This window comes from Rhinolophus hipposideros (genome assembly GCF_964194185.1).
Source record: "Rhinolophus hipposideros genome assembly, chromosome: 8".
NCBI lineage: Eukaryota > Metazoa > Chordata > Mammalia > Chiroptera > Rhinolophidae > Rhinolophus > Rhinolophus hipposideros.
In genome coordinates this window covers 21,364,775-21,390,906 of record NC_138054.1, presented here as the reverse complement: position 1 = coordinate 21,390,906, position 26,132 = coordinate 21,364,775, and the positions used below count along the sequence as shown (strand labels likewise).

Genomic DNA, 26,132 nt, shown 5'->3' with positions numbered 1-26,132 from the left:
ACCTAGATAATCTACATATTCAATAACCATACAATGAGCTCAATTGCGGTGGGTAGTCCTAAAGATACTATCTTCACTATATTTTAGTAGAGCAAATCAATAAAAGACATCCCTTAGGTGGATTTTCCCCCACCATCCAGTGTATCTTCACAGAACTATGACTCAAATGAGAAACACATGTTAAAACCACCTACAAACTCTTCCAAACTCGATGCTCAGCACTGATATGAAGATCCTTCAATGTATATGATACGCAGTCAGAAACAGCTAAACTTAGAGCTCTCACGTCATTCAATACACATTTATAAAGTGCGTGTTATCACAGGCACTGAAATGCAAAGATGAATAAGACAGCGTCTCCCTCAAGATGAAAACAGTTTTATTAGATTTACATGTAAATAAATAATTGTGGTTCAGTGCACTGAGTGTTGCAGAGATATCTCGGACAGAGTAAAAAAGCAAGGAAGGAATCTGGGAGCACCTGAGAAGGCTTCATGGAAGATGGGGGATAGTAGGAAGCATTTTAGCCAGACAAGGTTAAAAACTAGTTCAGCTGCTAACTAGTTAAGCAATTTGGCCAGTTAGGAAACCTTTCTAAGACCTGGCTTCTGCATCAACACAATGAGGATAACAGTATCTATATAGTTAGCTTACGATAAGACCGGAAAGATATATTGTGTGTAGAGCAATCAGCGTGGTTTCTTGAAAATAATAAGCACTCAATAAATTGCACTGATATTATAATTACGATGATGATGATGATGACGCAGTCCTGACAAAGGTTACCAGTGACTTCTGCAGCTCAGTTAGAGTAGCCACTGTGTCACTGTCACTGGCCTCATCACAGCTTGTTGGGTTCACATGGAACATGTTCAGTCTGAATTAATGTCTTAGCTGTGGGCTACCAACAAGTAGGAGGACAAAACTAAGCGGTGTAGTTTGAAGAGTAATCAAATTCACAAGCCACTCCACTTTCTATAAGGTCAGAGTTTCATGAAGGAAGAAGATGACAGGATTATTACCTTAGTGATAGCAATAGGAAAGCAAACACACAGGGAACATAGCTCTTATTTGCCACAAAAGGGGCATTATTTTAGTCAACACACATAGTAGCAAATATTAGTATCTGATTAACTCATTATTACCGACTGCCATCATGTGGTAAGTACGGAATGAGAAAAAGTTCAAGTAAAAATTCCAGGAGTCCAAAATGGTAAAAACAAACAAATTAACAAACAAACAACACAGGCCATACAGGAGGCATCATCAGGGTACTAAAGGAAGAGAACAGACGTAATGGAAGAAGCATCTTAAGAACATGTATGTCATGCTAAAGAGCTTATCTTTAGCCTATGAGGAATGGAGAGGCATCACAGACTTTAAAATGAGGTAAAATATTTTTTAATCTATTACTTTACCTCTTGTTTCTAGTTCACATCCAAATTTAATATTACATTAGCTCATTATTATGTTTCTTCAGTTTCAGGGTTTTTCATATATAAATGCTTGAGATATCACCTGCTCAGTTATGTCGTCATTTAAAATGAATCCCATATTGTTTAATGCCGTGTGATATGTTAAAAACAGTGTTTGTCGATGTTCCATCTACTTTCCTGCCTGTTAGGGATTAAGAATTCTCCCTTCTTTCCTTTTATTCACTACGCATTTACTCAATATCTTCTATATAATGTTCCCCACATAATGCTAGATTCTTGATAATACCTTCAAAGTGCATCTATGTTAACTGTAATAAGTATCTTCTGTACCTACGGAGATTTAATAAACTGTATTATCAACAGATCTATTTTTCAACCCCATACTTTTAAATAATGATAGAAACTTTGGTATTTTCCTTTAAATGATTGCCCCTTTAAACTGCTCGATAAAAAAATAAAATAAAATAAGCTGGCAAAAGGGTTTTTAAAAAAAATCTCAGGAGTCAGGTGAATGTGAAGTTAACAGAACAAAGAAGGAGAACTGCCCAGTGAAGTGCTCTATAATTAAAGTCTGTACCATGAAGCATCTTCCAAGAAGGTTGGATACCACCAATATAATTCTCAAGGAACTGTCGCTGTAAGAGTATTAAAGCACCGGAGTAGTTATTTCAAGAGTGGGTTCCTTGTATCGTTCCTGTCATTCACTGTGGTTATTTATTTTTCTGTTTTCCTGTTTTCTGCTCTTTTCTTCTTATTGGTGAACTCTCTTCAGCACTCTTTAGATAAGTCAAGTAATTTCTGTAGAGTGGTCCAAGCTTAGCAGGAGGAAAATGGGGAAATAATGTATTGGTGAGCACGGGCCGAGGCTTACCAGGTCTGGGCTCCCTTCCCCAACATCCCTTTTCACACTGGAAAGCCTCTGGAAATCAGTTACCTGGCCTGTTACATAAGGATGTGTTTGTGGAACACTGAAAACTCTGGGCTCTTCCACTCAAAGGAGAATGAGAACTTCCGTGGGGTAAAGGTTTAGTCAAAGCAACAAAGGAAAAATTTCCAAGCCCTTACTTCTGAATAGTGTGGGTCTTTCACTCTTGCACACCTCTGCTTGTTTCATTTTCATCTGTTTCCTTTGGACTGCTTTCTCCTTCGGTGTGACACAGAAGGACTGAAATACTCCCTGTTTAGGAAGTGCATAAGAAAGAGTGGCTTTCTTTAGACAAACTCGCACCCTTGAAGCTCCTTTACTTTGTCATCTTCTGCTGCCTCTTCTGGCCAGAATGTTAAGACTTCAAAGGCTGGACGAGGTCTGACAACTGAGTTTGAGAACTCATCCTAGAAAATGTGCTACATATCTCATTGCTCAACATCACTACGGTCACCTTTGAAGTACTCCCCTTGAGAGGCTATGTACCGATGCCAGTGCTTAGTCCACCCTTCAAAGAAATTTTGGAACTCTTTTTCTGGAATGGCCATCAGAGCTGTCATCATATTAACTGTGATGTCCTGAATGTCATCAAAATGTCTTCCTTTCAATATTTCCTTTATCTTCAGGTAAATAAAGAAGTCATTGGAGGCCAGCTGGTGATTAGGGAGGGTGTTTCAATACAGTTATTTGTTTGCTGGCTAAAAACTCCCTCACAGACAGTGCCTTGTGAGCACTGTCTCACATTGTACATTGTCGTGATGCAAGAGCCATGAATTGCTGGCCAAAAGTTCAGGTCGTCTAACTTTTTCTCACAGTCTTTTCAGCACTTCCATATAGTAAACTTGGTTAACTGTTTGTCCAGTTGGTACAAATTCATAATGAATAATCCCTCTGATATTAAAAAAAGGTTAGCAACAGCGTTGCAATGAGTTTGCCAACTTAATTTTCACACCTTGTGTAGAGTGGGCTCTACAATTTATTTTATGAAGAAGGCTCTTCCTTTATTCATTCTTTCATTCACTATTTATTGAGCCGTTCCTGGGTGGGGTAGGTCCAGAGATGGATATGACAACATCCTTGACTCAGAAAAATGACAATGTAGAAGGAAAGGCCAACATTATAAATATCTTACAGCAAGAATGTAAAAATGGTAGTGTCATGACAATCAGAACTTATCATTCTGACCACAGTCTATGAACTAAACATCTGATGTTTTTCCAGGTAAAATATAAAGCTATATTTATCATCTTCTGTTGATTTTTTTAGACACGCTCCTGGAGCATCTATTCAGAAGTCAACAACTAATACTACTTTAGGTGCTGAGTATTAGGATTTGCCATAAATGCGGTATTAGTTTATGCAATCTTGTAATTAATTGAAGTGATGAATTTATTCCACCACATATTTGGTTAGTCTCCTCAGAGCCAGCACACAATTTATTACCTCGTGTTAACTCCCTACCTGAACTTCTCTGACTCTGGCTACCGTGGTTCCCTCGATCCCTGACAAAATTGTTTACTGACTGTCTATTGGTAGGACTTACTGCTCTTCCTACCCATCACACATCTAGCTCATCTGGTCTTCATAATGTATGTCTCACACCGACTGTAAATATAGCAAGACTGCTATAGCTCTTAGCATAGTTGATTTTTACAAATAATCACTTGCTTTCTCAAGTGCTGAGTTAAAAAGTATGTAAAAACTGACACACCTGCAACTTATTTTTAAATAGCAAATAATAATTGTCCTACACTGCCCAAAGTACCAAAGTTAACATATAAATTGTATAGCTTTACTAAAAGATTTGGCTAGGAAAACATGACTAACAAAACTGAAATCGCTAAATTGCTTCATCATATATTTATAATTAACAATCAGATTGCTATCAACTGTTTCCAGAATTTTTTAAATGCGTTGCTGATATTAGGAAAGCTTTTCAGCAACACACTGAACAAGTATAGGCCTCAAATCAAATCAACAGAAACAATTTTTTAAGTCTTTGAATATTCATTTGCATTTCTGCATTAAATTATAGCAACTATACTTGCTTCTAAATTTTTAGGATGTTATTTTTCTGCAAAAAACTAACTGCAAAGGACACAACTGATTAAAAATATAAGTGACTCGTTCATATACTTTGCATATGACTTTCCAACAGCACTTACTAAATTTCCTCTCCATAAATATGGGCCTAATATAATTATTTTATTTTCTATATTTTATATATTATTTTATTTCCCAAATAACAATCATGGATCCTAGCATGTGCTAGAATCATTTAAATGGTTGCTCCCCGTTTATAGTCTTCCCTCATATTTATTGTGGCATTTGTCATCGGGTACCACAGTCACCTGTACACATACCTATTTCTCTAGTTCAGTGGTAGGCTACTTGAAGGTAAGCATCCTGATCCATGCAAGACATTAAACTGAAACCAAGGATCTCACATTATTACAATTGCTTTTTTCGCAGTGATCACAAGAGAATAAATGGAAGAATACCCAACTTTGTGTCTCTTTGAATCTACTCACTCCTAACTATCTCTGGACAAAGGGATGAAATTTAAAACATCCTCATACTTACAGCCCAGTATCCCTGCAGACAGGACTAATAATCATACAATAGATAATGTGATGTTCACTGTTGGTTGCAAAATTAATGCAACATATTAGCAGCCCTGACCTAGATAAGGGCTATACAAGGAGGAATTACGGCAAATTTATGCAATGGAAAACTGAAGGGCTGCAAAGAAGAAACAAAGAACTGTGACAAGATGGCAGCATTAATTAATGGTGAAGAAGCAAAAACAAGATGTGCAGATTGACAAAGAAGGGAATTTGGAATTCTCAATTCATTCTTGGTAACATGGGACCACAAAAAAAAAAAAAATTAAAAATGTGAAAGTGGTTTTAAATGAAGCTCATGTGCCGATGCTGAGGTTGCCACATTGTCTGGATTGGTTCTTGTCTGCGTCAGCATAGAAATGGGGTGCTTTTCCTTACCTCCAGATGCTCTAAAATATAGGGTGGATTTGTCATGCCAAGCCTCAGCATTGCTCCCTCAGGAATCACTTCCACCAGTTTCCACAGTAGTGCGGGGAGATCGGTGCCAATATCTCTGCCATAAGCCCCTGTGTCTTCACTGGTCAACCATATCTCACACACACCCTCTGTGAATCAAAGGAGATAATTAACAAATCTGTTGCAGAGCTGTTTCCTTCATCATACAGCTGCTCACCCTTTTTAATGCAGTATTTCTCACTGTTATTATGCAGGCAGTCTGGGTATTCAATTGCAGGGAAAAAAGCAGCTTATCCCATGGTGGCACTGGGTTATTAAGTTCATTTTATGAACACCAGAGAGTTACAACCATGCTGTAAATTATCAGTGCGTCCTACGGACTGATTAACATTCATCGCCAATCAGTTCAACCGTGCTTCCTCCAAAGCACTTTGATCAAGACTAAAGCTTCAGGCCCATCACACAGAATGCCTATTTTATTGAACACCATAAGCCCAGGAACTGCACAGTCACTCTACAGAATAGGTGCTATCAGCAGTTAACTCACTAATCAGTCTGTCACCAACCCAAGGAAAAATGTCAAGTGTAGTTAAGATTCAACTCACAAATCATTAATAATGAGGTATCCATTTCTCCTGTAGTAACTATTCTAATTTGTCGTCTTTTTTCAATTAAGAATAGAATGCATGGTATGGCTGCATTCAAGAAGTTGGTTGCTGTGTAAACTAAGTATTTGTGTTGGAAAACCTGTTTACTGACAGCTTGCATCCAATTTTCCATCAATCAGACCTTAGGAAAATGTATGCATGTTTCGTTGCTATTGTTGTTACAAAGAATCCTGTCTTCAATTATTACAGACTATGGCAACTTCCTTCTAAAAATCGAAAGTAACTACTTTTAGATAACTTAGTATTAAGTAAAAGGAACAAAACAGAGTTAGCAAGAGCCACCCAGGTTTGCATGGCACACAGAACCTTTCTGAACGCATATTCAATGAAAGGATTAGCCTATTTTAAAAGGCCAAAGGATTCACAAGACTCACCAAACAGTACAATGGGCCTGTGAAATTTGCTCATGTAAAGTGATTTGTTGCTTCTGAAGAACCTCAACACACCCACCAAGTACACAAAGAAAGGCTACAGCCTGAACCAGAAGTATAAGTTTCTAGAAAGAGTCTTAAAATTATAATTTTAAATTGTCTTTAGTTGATGGAACAGAAGAATTTCAAAAATACATTTAAATATTCCTAGCCAAGAGAGACAACAAATAAAACACATGGCTTTTATGTGAATGTGAACTTAAAATTTACAGAATACAGAAACAGAAAGTAAAGATCTTCCCTCTCCTTACTGCATGTGACAGAGGTGAAAAAATACATACACGAAGATCTCTAATCACTACTGTTTCCTTTCGTATAAGAGATATAATTTACTTGATCAAAAACGGTATTTACTTGATCGAAAACGTAGCCGATCCACACAAAAACACGCACATCCTCACCCACACCCATACAACATAGAAAATACAGGGATAGAAATAGGATTATAGGATTTTAGTTTCCTGAAATTAATAAATCAATGACTTAGCATAGAAAATCGATGGTATCAAAATAAAAAGCTCCATTTCAAAAGCTGGAGATGTTTTTAGTATTTGAAAGTCAGTAGTGTTATGAATATATGGGTTTTCTTAATTTAAATTAAATATGCAGTTCCAGAAATTAATAAACCATTGCTTAGTTTTAATCACTTAATAAAAAAATTTTTATCCTTAAAAGAAATAGTCTGCCATTTTATAGTCTCCCTCTGTAGTCTTATAGTTTTATAAATATTCTCTACACATGGAGTAAACATTATTTTATTTTTAAAAATGGGTTGCAATTAGTGGCATCATCTTTATTTTAACATTACATATGCCATCTGACACTGGACTTATACAACCTTTTTTAAAAAAAAAAAAAATCTTATCACAAAATCCACCCCAGGAAAAGAGATGGCTAAGTAACAACACAAACAGATTTTAATACACTCTGAAAAAGGTTATAAAAACAGGACATTATCCGTGATTTTCCAGTTACTGGCATTTGAGCAACACAATATGAATATTTTAAAATGAACAGAATAATTTTAATTTATAATTTTTCCATCCAAATGGTTCCATGTTACGCCTTATGTAGAGAGAGCGAGTTCCTGGAACAGTGCCTTGCTGTTGCTAGATGAATACAGAAGGGGAAAAATCACCATGAATAGGAATGGAAATAACATCCATGCAGAAACAGCAGCCAGCTCTTAAAGCTGCATAGGTGGGGACCAATAGCCCCCTGGTGGGCTGAAACTTCAAATTAAATCACATGAAGAGGAAGCAGCTGTAATACTAAATCAGCAACAACAGGAATAATGGTCTTGATGTCTCCAAGATGAAGGCTGCGAGAGCGCTCTCTATAATAGCAACCTGACTTACGACACAATGAAATGAGAGAACACGTGCAAAATGGGAAACCCCTGGACTGCAAAACGGTGCCTGGCCAATTCAATCCAAACATTTGTCAAAGATGATTTTGCTCTTAATCAATGTGAGAAAGTTCAGATTTTGTAAGGCTGTATTTCAAGCATGAATTCTAATGAAAGCTGATCCCTCGAAGAGTTAGGATATAGAAAATGATTTCATCCTACAGGTGAAGCTAAGTATGGAATCCTCACGCCTGACATCCTCTGCCCTGAGAATTCTTGTGATTACTCACAGTGCCAGCAGTTCCTGTCAGGTCAGCTTGCATATGAATTCACCAGGGAAACTGAAGGCTGCAGTCTGTAATCACTAATGGATATGGGGGCTCATGCATACATCTATCTGCACACTTAATTGGCTATACTTACAGACCGAAGTGCTTCCCTAAACAGCTTCATTCTTTAAGGACTTCAGTTATGAGCTATATTCCTTTGCACATCTATTTATTTACCCATCGGACCTTTATTAGGCTGCTACCTACCATGTGCCCTGCAGCAGTTCCAGCTCATAACAGATACGGAGACATCATTGAACTTCTGTGATCTAAGATTGGCTATTATCCAGGAGCTGGCAAAGGGCCAGTGACAGACACTCTGGGAACTTCCCATACATCCCTACTGGCGTTGGTGCAGGGGGTGGGTATCGAAGAACACAGCATTAGAAACCAAAATGAAGGGAGCACTGGGCTGGTTGGAAGTGGATACGATGTCAGCCCCAGTGAGATAGGCCCAGTTTGCACTATAAAGTGGACTGTAATTAATACACATCAGAAAAACAAATACATGAAATGAAAAAGAGAAGCAAGCAGGAAGAACTGAGATAAGAGCAGTGAATGTCCAGTAAAAACTCCCATGCCTGTAAAAATAAATACATGCAAAAAAAGCAAAAAAAAAAAAAAAAAAAGTGGTTGGTGGAAAATTGAGAGACAAAAATTATCTTTTTTTTCAAGCAACCAAGGTGAAATTTTACTTTTCCTAAAATTGTTCATCTACCTGACTTTCGTTCATTTTCCTTAAATTGGTCAGTCTATATGACTTTTCTAATGAACATTAGGTTCATCAGATCATCTAGCCTTTTGTTGTGTGGATTTTGGTAAAAAGAACAGCAAATACTAGGGAGAAATGAAATGTATCTTACAAGGGAAAAATTTAGTTATTAGAATCCATTATCATTTTACCGAAGTAATTACAGACCAGCCTATAGTTGAAACATGCGGCTATTATTTCCTGAATAGCAAGCAACCTCAACAGCTAGATTCTGATCTCTGCTCCATAGTGATGTGAGATGACAGAGGATGGAAAAAGTAGAAGACATAAAGGTTAATAATAAAAGAAAGATAATATTCTCAAAAAAATAATCTCACAACAAAGAAATCTTTTTTGAAAATCAAAGTTTGCCAAAACTCAATTTCAAATATTTATGACTCACTATAATTTTCCTGTGTATGAGCTTCGTTGTAATAAATTAAAATATGGGTGAAGATTGATTTCATCTGGTCAGAGAAGTGATATTTCTCTAGTAGCCTTTGCTTTATCACCACGGAAATTTCCACAATAATAAGTTGCTTCAATTATTCCATTATAAGTAGAGTCTCTAAAAATAGGGATCACAAAAATATGAAAATTGTAAACTATGATTAATGGTATCAATAGTTAAAGAGCACTGGATGGCAAGAAATTCTACATCAACCAAACAAAGAAAATCACCTCAAAATCAGCTAAATCTTTCTTCCTCAGAAGACATGTTCTCTCCCATTCTCCTGTCTTCTGTTCTCCATTGTTCCCCTGCCTTTCCTTCCTCCTCTAAATCCCATTCTCTCTTCTTCCTCCACCATCCCATACCAGCCTTCCGGTTTCGTTTTCCTCAATGGTCAAAAATAAATTAAATAAACTATAAATTAATTAAACATACATTATGTTTATAAATTATGAATATAAATTAAGCATACATTATGCTACATTTAGTTAATATTCATTCAATTCTCTGCTCTTGATTCCTGATGCTCTTTTTTAAGGGTCACAGTGCATATTAATTAGATTTTTATAGGCTCTGTCTTCTTAAAACAATAATTTTAGAAAATTCAGAAATAAATACGACCCTCTGTTTAAACATTTGAAAGGTCATGGAAATTCAACGGAGATGCTTCTAAAAAAACAATATTTATAGGCAGCCTTTTACCTATTCAGCTTCTTCTTTAAATAGAGAAGCAGACAATATAACTTATTTGGTCCCTTCTAATCCTATTATTAGACACTCAAGGGTTTATGTTAATATCCTGTTAGATAGAAAAAGGATTTACATGACAATTTTATTAAAGATAGCATTCTAAGAAGACTAACTAAGGCTATCTTTCATATAACAATTTTACATCACTGATAACCCAATTAATAGGCCACCACAAAAGAAAATTATTAACCAATTCTCCAATTATATCACGTTTTACTACTTTTACAAACTTGAAACAAAAATTATCAGTGATCTGAAGGTTTTTTCTCTAATGTTTTCTTTTGAATAATGCCAAATTTACTGGAAAGTTTCACGAATACTACAATGAACACCTATTCCTGTTTCACTCAGACTCATGTATAACATTTTGTCACATCTGTGACACGCTCTCTTTCCACACCCACAAACACATTGTTTTTTCCTGAACCATCTGAGAATTGTTTGCAGACATGATGGCACTTTAAATCTAAATAAGTCAGCACATATCTTCTAAGATCAAGAACATTCTTGCTCATAATCACAATACAATTACTGCTCTTCGCCAGCTTAACATTGGATGACACTTTGGCTGCAGCCAGGCTGAATCCATCGTATTGCCTTGTGCAACTCTCTGTAGCTCAGGCCTCTGTGCTTGAGCACATGCTGTTCCCTCCATCTAAAACGCCTTCTACTCTTTGCATAATGTATATGTCTTCCAGGAAACTTTTTTCACCACCCAGACTCATTTAGATGCAGCTCTCCTGTACTCCCAAACATTTTGTGCAAATTCTGTTATCACAGTGCATTATAATTAGTGGTTTAATTGTCTCCCCTGATAGGATGTAAGTATCTACCTAGCAGAGGTGCAAAAATCTTTTTAAAAAAGCCCTGACACCTAGGACCGATTACGGTGCACAGCACTTGGGAAGCATTCAATACATTTTGGTTCCATACACATGCATATACACAGAGCGTGTACAGGAGTGCACTAAGTTCTATATTAGCCAATAAAGAAATATCAATGAGTTTTCTACACTACTAGATTAGCAGTCTTGCTTAAAGCTCCGTACTATTCTACAGTCATGTTGGAGCGCACAGCAAGTGACTACAAATCATGTTTTATTTAGAAGTAAGTGCAGATAGATAAATTAGCTATTTAATTAAACAATTAAACTTTAAAAATACCTTTTATATTGCTTTAGTAACAAGAGTTAACAAAGAGAGAGTATTTCCAGGGCATCCTGACATCTGTGATTATAGTGACACACAGAAAAAACTTGTTGGCATAAATTGATGATGTTGCTAAACATGAGCAACTTAATTTATTTCTTTTCAAAAGGTCATAATCAGAGAGAATATTGTTTATTTCCATACTTCTGTAGAATCTGGAAATAATGGAAAGCTAAAAACAAACTAAATTACACCACAAAAAGCTGACACATTTTCTGGAAACAAGGCATCTGACTCCCCAGTGTCCAAAATCTGCAATAAGCCTCAATGAGGCCGATTAAGTATATCCACTTAATACCACAGAGTGTTTTGTTCCATATATGGGCTTTTTAAACACACCTAGAGAAATACAGACAACAGTGTCTATGAACGGACTCTGATGTTTCAGCAAGATGTGGGGAGAGATGCTATTTTGTCTCTAAAAAACCACAACAGAATCAACTCCCAGCAGTCCAAACACTAAAGATACAAAAGGAAATAGGAAGAGGAAAAAAGGAAATAGCTGGATGCCTGCAATACAGTACCTTTTTCTCAGAAAAGATGTGTTATCAGCTGATCATGGTGATTATAGAAATTTATCTAGATTCCAAGACTAACTTAAAGAGTTAATAGAATGGTTTGGAGCATAAAGGAAACTTGGGAGCAAAGGATTTTGCATTATTTGGGGCACTGAACTCAATTAAAGAATGAAAAACAAATAGAACTTAAATTTTAAAAGGATAGAATATTTGTATGACTCATATTTTAATATTAGTCCTAAAGGTCTTTCTCAAAAGGGAACGTCAGCAAATCAAATAAGAACTGAAATTCTGCAGTTAGAATTAGGAAAATGTGACTTTAAATATAAATTAGTATTTCAAGTATTTAAATAGTAAAGGTTGTTTTCTATTTTTCTATTATATTCTTATGTTCAGTTGGAAGGTTCATTAGGTATAAGTTTAGGTGTCCTAATACAAATAAAATATCATCCATTCATTCACTCATTCTTCTTCTACCAAGTATTTGTTGAGTATTACTATATACCAGACGCTGTTCTAGATCTTAGAGACCAGGTCTCTGCTCTCGTGAAATTTATTCAACTGTGAGAGACAATAAACTAAGAGATCGATAATACACTGTCAAGTAAAAATAAGCGCTAGTGAAAGTTTTTAAAGCACGATAAATGAAATGATTGACAAAATGGTTGGGAGAGGACACTGTTATTGTTTTTTTACAGGGAATAGTTGAAGAAGACTCACCTTGACATGAAACCTGAATGAACCAAAGTACTAAGCAACAGAGCTCAGCTATCTGAGGGAGGGGCACTTGAAGCAGAGGGGATATGAGTACAAAGAACAAGCATGAACATGATTATAGTTTCTAAGGAACCACAAAGAGGTCAGTGTGGTTGGGGTAAAGTGAGTGAGGGGTTTGTGGTGAAAAAGAAGAATTAGATGAGATTTACAATTGGTGACGTAAGTTGCTACAAGAGGCTCAAGCTCATAGAGCAGAGTAGGAAAGCAAAAATTACATGTTGATAACCTGTCCGCTTTCATCTGCAATGCATATGCACTATGTATATTATACTCGCTGGTGAAGGCTCTCAGAAACTCCATGTTTTAAGATACTCTCATGCTTAAGCTCATAAGTATTCAATGCAGTTTTAGAATTCTTAAATCACTAGATTTGGTGTATTAAGAAGGATGAGAAAAAGGAATGAACAGATCATGAAATTGCCTGGTTTTTCTGAAAGAAATTAGTTTCCTTCACTCTTTTTTTTGGAGGGGGGAATTTATTATAACTGACTAAAATACATGAAACAAGACTAACAAATTTAAACAGAAGTAAGTAAAAATACCTGAGACTAGTAACACCTTTATGTTTTCTAATTGGAAGCACTTGGAGGGAAAGGAAGTGGAACCAGTCTTTTATATCTTCTCCTTTTCTCCTTCCTTCTTTCCACCCAACAGAACTTAAGTACTATTATTAGGCCCCAGGTTCTCACTTCGCATCATTTAAGTTGACAACCAATAAACCGACATTTGCTACAAACTCAGAGTCTTTAAAGAGGTTGAAAGTACTGCTACAACTTCTGAAAGAAGGACAAATAAAAATAAGTAAAATAGAATCCTCTTATGAGGCAGGAAAAGGAGAGAGGAAAAGTCGTTCTTCCTTCATTAAAGAAAAAAATAGGCTCTCTCTCAAGAATTGCCTACCACAGCAAGAAAATAAATATAATGATAAATAGAAAAATTCAGATTAGTTTTACTCTTTTTAACTACTATAATTGTCACCTGACCCAAAAGTGGTTTACTTAAAATAATCTTGTAACTGTAACTTGTGCCCTTTCCAGTTCTAATGTTGCAGAGATCTGAAATAGTTGTTTTCTGGTGAATAAAAGGTAAAAAGTGAAAAAAAAGTAAAAAAATGGTTACTACATAATGAACATGGTTACTACATAATGAAAAAGAATCGCTGTGATTAAATGAATATTGGTAAAGTCCATCATTTTTTGTCTTATAAAACACTTAGAAGCTAAAACAATCAATGAAGTCAGTGTGTTTTAAAATAAGTTGTTCTATAAGCATAATTAAGTGCAATGACATTTATTAAATTTTGCTATGTGAGGCTAATCGAGAGAGCTAATATTCACTATTTAAAAATAGAATGCTAACTCTCCTGCAGCCTAAGGGGAAAACAGAATGCCATTTTAAAATACCTACCTCATAAAGGGGAACAGACAATTTCTTACCATCAATAATTCAACTTTTCAAAGAAAGATAAAATGTAACTGGTTGGTGACACTGAGGAAAACAACAAAACAATAGCTCTGCTGATCTCACCCTTCCCTTGCCTCAGTTATTCCAATTCAGGTCTCTCCATTTGTACCCAGATATGATGTAAGGTTTTAACAATTCTATACTTGAGGGTGAATTAAGGCTACTTTTCTCTCTTTTCATGTTCTATCAGCAGGCCACTCACCATAGCTCACTAAAAATAGATTCCACTAGATAATGCCTTTTTGTCTTTGGTACTATGCCTAACACAATACATCTTAGGGTAATTGATCAAAGTAGTATTTGATTAACAAACACAAAGATAATTTTAAGAATCAAAATTGTCTAATTAGAAAATACCAAAAGACTTTATCACTTCATTTCAAAAACATAGACTCTGAAGATCAGAAAAGTTAAGCAACTGGCCCACAGTTATACAACAACCAGGAGCACAGCAGGGATAAGAATTAATCTCTTAACTTCCAAGAAAGGAACTCTTTGATCCCAATTCAATGACTCAAAGAGAACACCTAGAAAACTGGCTGTACTTATGTCAACAAAAGAAGTACCAACTAAAATCTTGAAAGAATGCACTATTTAGTAGCATTAAAAATAAGAAATGCATTAAAAGTAAGTTTGCACTATCCAATATGATAGCCACCAGTTACCTGTGGCTATTGAGCACTTGAAATATGCTTGCCCAAATTGAGATGTGCTGTAAGTACACAGATTTCGAAGACTCAGTATGAAAAAAAAAAAGTAAATGTCTCATTAAGAATTATGTTGATTATACGTGAAAATGATTATATTAAAATATCTTATAAAATAAATTGAACCTATATCCTTTTACTTTTCTTAATGTGGCTACTAGAAATGTTTAAGTTACATGCATGGCTCACATTGCATTTTTATTGGACAGCACTGTTATACAGACTACAGAACGGTTTACAATCAAGAACTGAAAGAATTAACATGAACTTGAATTCATTAATAAATTGTACTTTCTCCTAAATAACCAAAAGAAAATGAAAATTCTTCAGTTATATAATATGATTGATCAATGAAAGATACTATACCCTATACATTTTATACTTAATTTACTTACATTTGTTTTTATTTATTTGCTTATGTTGCTGTATTTTATTAAAATTTGCACAATATTAAAGTTAATAAAAAATACCATTAACAAACTCCCGATTCTACTATATCCATTTTGTGTATTATGTTAAGTCTTCTTTGACGTACGCATTTCATATAGTTCACAATGTTCAAAAAATAGCAAGACGATTATTCTATTTAAAACTATTTAAAAGTTTCTCAAATATGTTCAGTAATGCAGTTTTTACAACCCATAGCAGTCCTTCCTAACTTTGACACATTCAAAGATGTAAACCATTGTAAACCATTATTTATCTCATAATATAAAAGATGAGGAAACAAACACTTGCTTATTGGGGACAATGACTTGCTTATTGTTAACTAACACATGAGTTGAATAGAAATCCTTTAAAAAGCTCCGAATTTCCAAGTCTGATTCACACAACTTCTTTTGGAAAAAAAGAAGTATCATCACCAAAGCACTCACGCTAATTTAATAAAAACTAACATCCACTATCTCCCATGAGCCCTCGAAGAAACCATTACAAGGAAACTCTCTAAGGTTTCCTCCATTCCTGCAGCCAATATATGTATGTTACTGTGGTATTTTCTAAGTATGGAGAAATGTTTTGAAAAGAAAATAGAATACTTGAGGTAACTACACTGGCCCAAACTCAGCCCCTTATAGCAAAATCATTCTGCTATTGTTTCCATAAGTGTATATTGGTAAAGTTTTTAAAATACTTTAATTTACTTCTATTAATTCTGCCAAATTTCTTTCAGGAAGCACCGTTTTGATACTTCAAACTTGAGTTCACTTAAATATTCTATAAAAATCCTCATGGAAAAAAAAAAGCGTATTCTGTATTCTGAAATTCCCTCATTCTTTTAAGTTATTTCATGTGACATCCACTGATTATGGATTAAGATGAGCTCCTAAGAGGGTCTCTTTCATTCACCATTTCTTTTAAAGATCTCCAGCAATGTCCATGGAGAGACATTCTCAGTGAATACAGCCGGAGGGAGAATCATACAGAAGAAACATTGGAGAGAAGTTAACACTTTCCAACATACCATATAATTTACTTCTAATTATTTTTATTGTGTATTGTCTCTCCACCCCTCCCCCAGCTAGAATAAAAGCATAAGACTGAGATTTTCATCTATTTTGTTCACTGATGTATCTCTGGCAGTAGGACAGTGCCTGAGACATGGCAAGCATTCAATGAATACTTGTTGGTTAAATTATTTACCTGAGAAAAAGTCAGGAAGAAAGAAAACATGAAAGAATGGAGGAGAAGGAGAAGATGCAGGGATGAGAACATTTGGAATTGAATCAGGACCTACAATTGCAGTTCTTCCATTTATTTAACTCACAAGAACAGAAGAAAGTCATATTATTTCAAATAGAACACAAAATATAATTGCTTATTCCCTTTAGAGAAGGAATTACACAGCGAATGCCTAGAATATACTGAATATATGTAGTTAACGGAAAAAGAAAGACTATAAAAATAATCATAATAAATTGAGCTTATGTTAATAATACTTGTTTCTTACTTTTGCACTAATTTGTCATCTTTTATATATCTAGCCAATAAGAGGGTAACCATCAAATGGTAAAATATTTTTTTCTGAGAAATACTGAAAATTGAGATGATTCTATCCATTAACTTAGTATTTTTCTTTGGAAATGAGAAAAAAGAGCATTCTTTTATTTTAATAGGAAAAAGAGTTTCACTAGAAAATCATTGGAAGATAATCAGTTTACACAAAAGTACACTGGGTATTTTTCAATTCCAACAGAGCTCCACAAATTTGAAATGTGAAGGATCAAGCTAGAAGAGGATACCTGAGGAGCAATAAGCAAAATAGTGGCCAGATCTTAGTTTCCAAATACCATTCTCCAATAAAAACAACAAGAGTTGCTTAGAGAAATGGTAGATTCTAGGACTGGGGCAGAAAAAACATCAAATGAACCTGGAACCTTGTCTGGTGCCAGAGAAAAAGGAAATGCTCAAGAATTATTATAGCATATGAAAAGAACACAGAAGCCAATCTAAAGAAGTTCCCAATGGCCAATCTGGGACAATTTGAGCAATAACATAATGATAGTAATAGAATTTGAAGTACAGAATAACTGTCCACAAGCCATATTTACATAAATATTTGAAAAAAATTAATAGAGGGAAAAGCACATCCCTTCCTTATAATTCCAATTACTAAATGTAAAAAGAAAGGTAGAAAAATCACCATCTGAGAAACACCAGAGCAATAATCATTGGAGGTAAGAATCATTGATGGATGTTAAAGTTAGTGTACACGTGAGGAGAAATGGGATATTTGCAGAGTCTTGAAGTCTATCCCCATAAGACACTTATTAATTGAGATAAATAGTAATTTCATGGTGGAGAAACTTGGCAGACACCACCATACCTAAGTGATAAAAATGAACCCCACCAGTAATGAGACATCTCAACATCATGATGCCATGGGAAGTGCACATCACTTCGGTGGAATTTTTGCCAAGAAATACATAATCTGAACTTAATCATGCAGAAAAATCAGACAAACCCAAATTGAGAGAGGTGCTATATAAGAACTGGCCAGTGCACTTCAAAAATATCAAGATTACGAAATGCAGAGAAAGACAAAGGTACTGGTCCGGACTGGAGGTGACTAGACAGGCGACATGCATGGTAACTAAACGTTACATGGGATCCTGGATTGAATCCCGGACCAGAAAAATGATACTAGTGGAGTAATGGGCGAAACGTGAATATGGTCTGTGGTAGCGTAATAGCATTATATCAATGTTAATTTTTCTGATATTGATTAGTGTACTGTGGTCGTGTAAGATATTAACATTTGAGGAAGTTGGATGATGGGTACCTGTGAACTCTGGACTATTTTTAAAATATTTTTGTACATCTGGACTTATTTCAAAATATATAAAAGGAAGATGAATATATAAAAAGGAAGTATATAAAAATATATAAAAAGGAAGATGAAGGCAGGGTACGGATTTCCAGGACAAGAGAGTCTTCACGTGGGAAACCTCTGCTTACCAGCTGTCCTGCAGCCCCAAACTAGTCTGGGTCTAAGGCAAATCAACAGCCTACTTCCCTCAGCACCGAGTAAAGCTTCCTGATTCAATTTGTAGAAGCAAATGTCAGGATGCTTCTACAAATTATCACCTTATTAAAAAAAAATCCACCAAGTGAACACATTCTTCTTCAAATAACAAGCTTCACACACTACCTAAAGAAGAAGAATTTTATATACTGTGTTTGCAATTAGAAACTAAAAGACTACCCTCTGAAACATGTCATAGACCGCCATTATCATTACTAAGCAGTAGATTAAATAGTCACCACTGAGCCCTATGTGAAATTTCCCAAGGCACATAACAACAAAACCGATGATACATTTATGAAAGATAGCTAAAGAAAATAACTGGACAGAAAAATTTTAAGTTAACTATTTACAAACCAGGCAAATATAACTAAGGAGAAGGCCCGGGAGAGGTGAAGATGATAATATCAGCAAGCAATGGGAAAGAATATGTTTTTGAAGTATTAAATTTAGAATAAAGATATAATATGTTACATCTAATTTCTTATGATGTACATATGCACTAACACAGAGGAAAATGTAGGGGATGAGGTACAGTGGCGTAAAGGAATCAACATGACATTTACATCTGAAGAAGAAGAGGGCAGGGAGGCAGGTCCAGTGTGCAGCTACAAGGGTCCAATCCTGCACAGCACGCAGGGCAGGAAGCCTTAACAGCTGGAACAGAAATAAACCAACATATTCCAACTTAGCCTTAGAAAAACCATGCCTTTCGTTATAGTTACTACTTAGAGAAAACCAAAGGTAAAGAATATTCATTATAAATTGCAAGTCTTTTTAAAAGTCATTACCAATAAACAATGATGTCACACACTTAAATTCAATAAAAAGTATGTATAACGTAGAATGAAAGGTTTTATAAAAATCCAATGGCCTTAAAATATGCCATGAAGGTCAGAAAACTCTCTCTCTATCCAACTAAGAAAATGAGAAAAGGAAGTTCACAAATGAAGATAATTTGCAGAAAATGACCTTTGATTCCCTCTTGCTCAACATGTTACATGTTACACAATAATTCCACAAATACCAAGTGCCATTCCTGTGCCAGGTACTATGTGCCAGGTACTATGCTTAGAGCACAAAGCTGCATAGGACATCCCAGGAACACACTGTCTAGTGTCACGTAGCAGCAGAAGCAAGGTGTATTTCAAAAACAAAACAAAACAAACAAAAAAACATGCTTTGGATGTATGTGTACGTTCAAAATTCTACTCTCACCAAGAGATGAAATCCCCTTAAGCCCTGACTCTAGAAATGCCTGTCATACCTGCCATGCTTTGACCACACTGCCCTCTCATACGAAGACTCTGCAACTCAAAGCTATTTATTTATTTATTTTACCTGTGTCACTCGAAATAGTCTATTTTTAATCCACTTACTGATTGTTGGTCTTTTCAAACTACTGTGATCAGTATCACAGTCCATATAATGCTTTGAACATTACTAGCATTCAGTAAATAACAAACCAACTTGACTATTAAAAATAAATTTAAAAGTAAACAAGGAATCTAGACTGTAGAAATCTCTATTGACCACAGAACTGCTGTCAGTGACACTAAAAGCTATTTACTATAAGAGGCCCTCAAATTAAAAATATGCAAATTACCTTTATGCAAGAAATGTACCAAATATTCTAAGATTCACAGTGCTTAAATATTCACCCAACTGGGATGATTTCAGATTAAAGAAAATAAGGACTGTGTAATTATATACACTTACCTTGACAAATAGAAAGCAATCTGTGATTAGAACATAGCAATTAGTTACAAAATGCTTCACATGGATTTAATTACCCATCAGTCTACATGTAGCTTAATTACTTTTATCTCATTGCATCTGTAAAAGATTTCTGCCTGAGGCAACTGCCAGTCATATATTTATAAGGCTTCTAGACTTTACAGTGAATACATTATAACATTCCGGCAAATGTGCTAAAGTTACAGTTGCAGAGACATTCTTAATTTTAAGTGTCTAGTTTTTAGTTCATACATATCACCCACTTTCTTAGAGTCAACTATCATCTAGCTGTCACATTGACAGTGTCACGTATTTGGCTAAATAACATTGTTGACATAAACATCACTTCTGTTTATTCTAATCTTGTAAGAGCCAGAAGGAAAGACCTTTAAAACCAAAACAATTATTTTATTGCCCTGGGGCAAAGGGTGCTACATTCTCATGGGTAAGGTAAACACTTAAATTCAGAAAGGAGATGACCCCTTTTTACCGAGAGCTGAAGCAAGTCCTTTCGCTCGGTGCTACTCTGCTGATTATGAGTTCAGAAAGATGATGGCTTTATGGGATGGATGTTTTGTAATTCACAGTAGGAAGCTCCGTCGTCCATGTTTCTCTCCTTAGGAAAATAAGTCTATAATTTTAAGATTTAGCCAACCCAGGTCTGATTCCTAGCTCCTCTAATGATTATCTCAGTGTCTTTGGGCAAGTTATTTAACCGACCGGAGGATAAATAATGACCACCTCACAGAATTATTAAATCTAACAACAGTAAATTCAATAACACAAAAAGTACTTAGTAGAGGGTAGTTCATAGCAAGCATAAAAGTTAATGGTGTTTGGTGGGTTCCTCTAGGAGGGGCCTGTGAGGATTACACGAATTCATCAGAAAAAGAAAAAGGTCTCTTTGGAACAAAGTAGAAAATAACTCTCCCACCATTTTCCTTTAGGGAAACACTTTTGTGTTGGTTGGGAAATTAGATTCTCTAAGAAGTGAGAGTCTTCAAGAGTCTAGAATTTGGTGTTTGGGGCTCTGGCCTCATCCTACTAAAAAGCATTGAAGAAGCTCCCTTCTCTTCAGGAAGGGAGGTCTTTGGGCCAGATGGCATTGTGTCAGCTCAGTGTGCAGAGATCTACAGAGGGTTCCTGTAGACTTCACAAGTCATCAGGCATCCCTCTGAAGTTTATTTTTTACCCAAACCACAGTTGCTTCTGCTTCTGCTTAAATACAAACAAAACTGAAAAGAAAAAGGGTCTCAAGTGCTTGCTACTGTGCTTAAGAATCACCTATAATCCATTTAAAAATACAAGTGAGAGACAGAGTGGGCAAGATTCTACTCACGTACATCTGGGTGATAACCTGGTGATACTGATAACCACCCTTTGACACGCGATGGGTTAGGACTCAGGAGAGCACACAGCAACAACTTAAACATATTTAATTATTAAAATCCTAAAAAAATATATACATATTTTTACTCCTTTAAAAGACTTCTAAAATTCTCTCCTTGAATTTAGTTAATACTCACTATGATTTCATGCTTCCCAATTACTGATCCCCAAAAGGAATACAGGTTCCAAATTCTTAAAAAGAGCTTGCAAAATGGCTTATGTGTCAGCATGATGTATAGGATTTCCACCACAGTTGAAGGGAACACGGGATTGGGGGAGGCGAGTATGTGATACAATGACAAGATTTTACGGTTATGTGTGGGCACTACAGCACAGAGAAAGAACCCCACATTTGAGATGCATATTAAACATGTGGAGATAAACTACACTGTGAAATCAAACCCCTGAAGATTTTATGAGGTTTTACTCCTTTATCTGTAAACATCAAAGTAAGCAATACACAGTAGTTGCTCAAAAAAAAATCTGGAGGTTCTTTCAGGTGAGGGTGTATGTTTTATTCATTTAGGTGCCTCCAGCTCTTCACAATGACTACAGCATGTACTAAACACTCAACTAATATTTGTTAAAGGAAGGAAAGGGATGGGGCAGAAAGGAAGGAAATGCTTCAAACATTTTTTTTTTTCAAAAAAAGTTTTCCACTGTTACTGTGGGTAGGAAATCATTTTTCATAAAATGCTCACAGAGACAAATAGCATCAGACATTTTGAAAAAGAATTTAACTGCCCTTTAAACCCTTGGTGTACTTTGTCCGAGCAGTTCTCATCCAACAAAAGAACAGCTTTGTTTGGCTGGGATGGCCTCTCACTAGAGCCAGTGACAATGAGCACATTAATATCTCCTATGTCTTGTTTGCAAAATGACCATAGTGACCTTGCACTATTACAATTCAATGACAGCAAAGTTTCCAGTGAAGAACTCAGCACTGGATGATATGCAGTAAGAACCTGATACCTGGTACAAGGTCATGTATACATACACTTAGTTGAATAAGTTCAAGTGGCTTCAAAGATGAATTGTAACTAGAAAGAAACATTCAATGTGTATCAATTAATGTATGTATCAGTATAGCAGAGTGGCTCATGCTCCAGTAAGCCTCCGACTCAGCATGGGTTAGCACTCTGGCTCTGCCATTCACTAGCTAGATAGTCCTCAGGGAGCTAACTACATGTCTCTGAGCTTAGGTTTCTTCAGCTGTGAGATGAAGATAATCATACCCACAGTTCATAGAGTTGATGAAATGAGATAATCCATACAAAGCAATTCCCACTCTGCCTGGCACAGAGTAAAAAACAAAGAGTAGCAACTACTGCTGTTACTATTATGTGAGATGCCAAAGTAACAATGAGGAGATACTAAAGCCATTCCAAGTGTCAGCGTGGGTTTTGTTTGCTGGACCAGGGGCCATTGCATTTGGAAATTGGAAATGACAATATGTTTAGTAAGGCATTTGAGTTACTCTAGAGTTTCCATTTGGAGGAGAAAACTACTTCTTTGACAGTAAAGTTACAATAAAAAGGATAATTATGGCATAGCCTGTTCAGACCTATATGCAGAAACTGCCCCATTTGCAAATGGGAACTACCCAAGCACAGAAATAGAGCTTCATGCAGGGCTTTAAAAACAATAAAGTTAATGAAAAGAAAAAAAAAATACTTTTTATAGAGTTCAAAAACAAGTTAATTTTTCCCCTCAAATTCACGTTTATAGTGTTAATAGTCAAGGAGTTAAAAAAGCAATGAAATAAATGCTTAAAACCACTTCTACTGACTTCTTTTAAGAAGCTTTCATTAGTTTGGTCTGAGTCTGCTTTTTAACTCATTAAATGTTTTTAAAATTAGGTTTGCTGTTTTAATGCAGCTTTTCAGGGTACTTTTTGTCAAGAAAGAAGTCCCGAAATCACTTACATTTTTGATCTGTTAAATCTAAATCAACTTGATAAAGAAATTTCCTTGTAAACCAATTTTATGAAGACGAGTTCAAGTTAAAAAAATATAGTTTCAGAGTATTTAAACATGTACTAAAATTATAAACCAGGAGCTGACACCCTTTGAAAAAAATAATGTGGCCACATCTCTGAGCCTTTTTCCTTTGTATTCTTTGGGGTGAGAGGAGGAGGTGTAGGTGTGAGGTGGCTTTGGGATGATATGCAGTAAGGGCCATCAGCACCCCATCTGCCAGGGGGCAAGAACACAACTGCTACTAACCACTGAGGTGGACCGGGGCAGATCTTCAGGGCTGGTGTCTGTCAGCAAAAATTAAAAATAAAAATAGTACATCATCCCACATCCTGCTTGCTACACACACACACACACACACACATTTTAATAATTATGACTATAAAAGAAAAAGCCAAACATAAAGCAAAAATCATCTACTAACATGATGCTAGCCTTCCTGGCTATATCTTACTTTCCCTATTATTGCTCTTGCTGGGGACCATTTCTGCTCTTCCGTGTTCTCCCTTCCATTTTCTCCTGCGTTGTGCTGCCCTGGAGCCTGCTTTCCTTACCACCAAGACTAGCCTTCTGTACTAGGAAGAAAGGGATAATACCTTTATGTGCCCCATCCCCAGAGAAGACCTGGAGTACCCCCAAAGAAAATCCAGCAAATGAGTGGCTGCATACATTAAAGCCATCTGTTGTCACCATCTGCCCAAGAAAGTTATCCCACTAAGCTTGGACCCTGAAGTGAGGATCCTTTCAGTGTCTACTGGGAGCCTTCCATATTGTCTGGAACTGCCGGGATGTATTCTAACAAATGCTAGGACAGAGAGAGGCTATATTTCCACTGGATAGGGTTGAAATTAGCAAGGGGGAGGAGGCATTTTTTACTTTCACTTACAAGATATAATGAACATTGGCTAGCTTCGATAGATAACATCTTCAAGCTAAGATGGAAGCAGAACAATATTCCTGAGACATGAATCCAAGACTCTGGCTACAGGTATTTTGGGTTGAATAGATTTTTGAATGGAAAAGGTTCACAACTTTTTCAATTCCAGGTTCTGAACATCGAACTTCTAAAAAATATTGGAAAGCTCAGCGACAGTCCAGTAGAAGAAAGGATTTTAATTGTAGCACGTCCAATATTGTCTCACTTTAAATAAGCCATTTGATTTTGCTGAATTCCCATTTCCTTCATCTGGAAAATAAGATTAGTCCAGGCTATTTTACTCCTCTTTTTGGGTGAGAGATGCCCTTTGACACCGATGGAAGTTATGGATCCTTTTCCCAAAACAAGCCACCCATGGCATTTTGCTTGATATTTCAGGGGGTTCATAGATTCTTGGAAGCACATTTGTGGAAAAATTCCTGAACTATATGCTAAAATATGATGCTCACTCAATGCAAACAATAAATCATTTTTTAAAATAAAGATATGCAATTTCACTATATGAAATCGGTTTCTTCACATCCCCACTTAATAACTGTTGGACAATGACTTTAAAAATGTAAGTTTAAAGGGACTCTGAAATTACAGGCCGACCCATGGAACCCCTATATACCCACACATTTTGTATAATTGTAAAATAATCACTCTATCCGTCAAGGATAGTCACTATTGACTGTCGAGTGACTTAAATACAACGAGAGTCATTGTTTCTCTCGCTTGAGACTTTCAAAGCTCTTACCAAAAAATAATAAAATAGCTGCTCTAAGCAGCTATCTCTGAAAAAGGATTTTCAGAAACAATCATTTCCCTTTGACATGAAACACGGAAAGGGAAAAGACTAGTTAAGAAAGAAGCATCTCAAATATCAATAATCACACGTTACAGTTAATATATAATCTTCCAAGGTTTTAATAAAAAAATCACAAATTTATTTTTTATATTCAATAAAGCTCTTATTAAAGACAGTAGCTTTCATGATGACTATCAAAGAAGGTAATGTAACTAAAAATGTATAGTTCTTCTAAGTTTAACTAGGAGACACCATTCTGAGGGGGGAAAATAACCATTATTCCTAGAGTCAGGCTTATTAGTTACCAAGACAAACAGAAAACAGTAAAGCAAACAAGCACATTCCTCCTTTAGGAAATCTAGGACATGATTCCCAAAGCACCTTTCAAGTTCTAGAATTCTAGAGTCTAGGACATACGTCCCTGTTTAACATGTCAAAATTTTGATTTTCCAATTATCTTTGCTACTGTGGTTAAAAATCGATGAAAGAGTAATATTAATGCACAGAGGTATATGCCTATTGAATTATTAATAAGCAATACAACTGTAAATGTTTTTTTTCACCATTCTTCACTGCCCTTGCAAACAGTTTCAAAATGGGAGCTGCTGAAGCATGAAGATTGTTTGCAGCCATTGCCTTTTGAAATCACAGTGCTGGGAATTGGTGGAATTCTTGCCTCCTTGGGTTATTATCAGACATTGTGAACTTTCTTTGAAAGCAGACTATAAATTCACAAGGGGGTCCCTTGCCTTCAATCAAGGAAATGTTGAAAACGACCCCCATCTGCCATTTTAATGTATTCTTCTCGAAGACTGACATAAATATTTAATATAAGAAAGGCACTGTTTAAACACAATGAATAGCTTATGAAATTAAAGTTGGCTGATGAATTACACTGTGTACATAATACACTGTAAATAATGACAAAGAAAATAGAAGCAGCATTACTAACCTTCTCTTGCTTCTCTTGACATTTCTTAAGGAATATTCAACAGA

The 26,132-nt window shown here is 35.8% G+C and overlaps 1 protein-coding gene across 2 annotated transcripts in view; it reads right to left on the bottom strand.

Moving 5' to 3' along the window:
• Positions 1-26,132, bottom strand: part of CDKAL1 (CDKAL1 threonylcarbamoyladenosine tRNA methylthiotransferase) — a 629,213-nt gene that overhangs the window by 245,321 nt on the left and 357,760 nt on the right. For both annotated transcript variants that reach the window (XM_081056268.1, XM_081056269.1), the window contains one exon: positions 5,364-5,530. In XM_081056268.1, the coding sequence (XP_080912394.1) occupies positions 5,364-5,530 (167 nt within the window). The remainder of the gene's footprint in view (positions 1-5,363; positions 5,531-26,132) is intronic.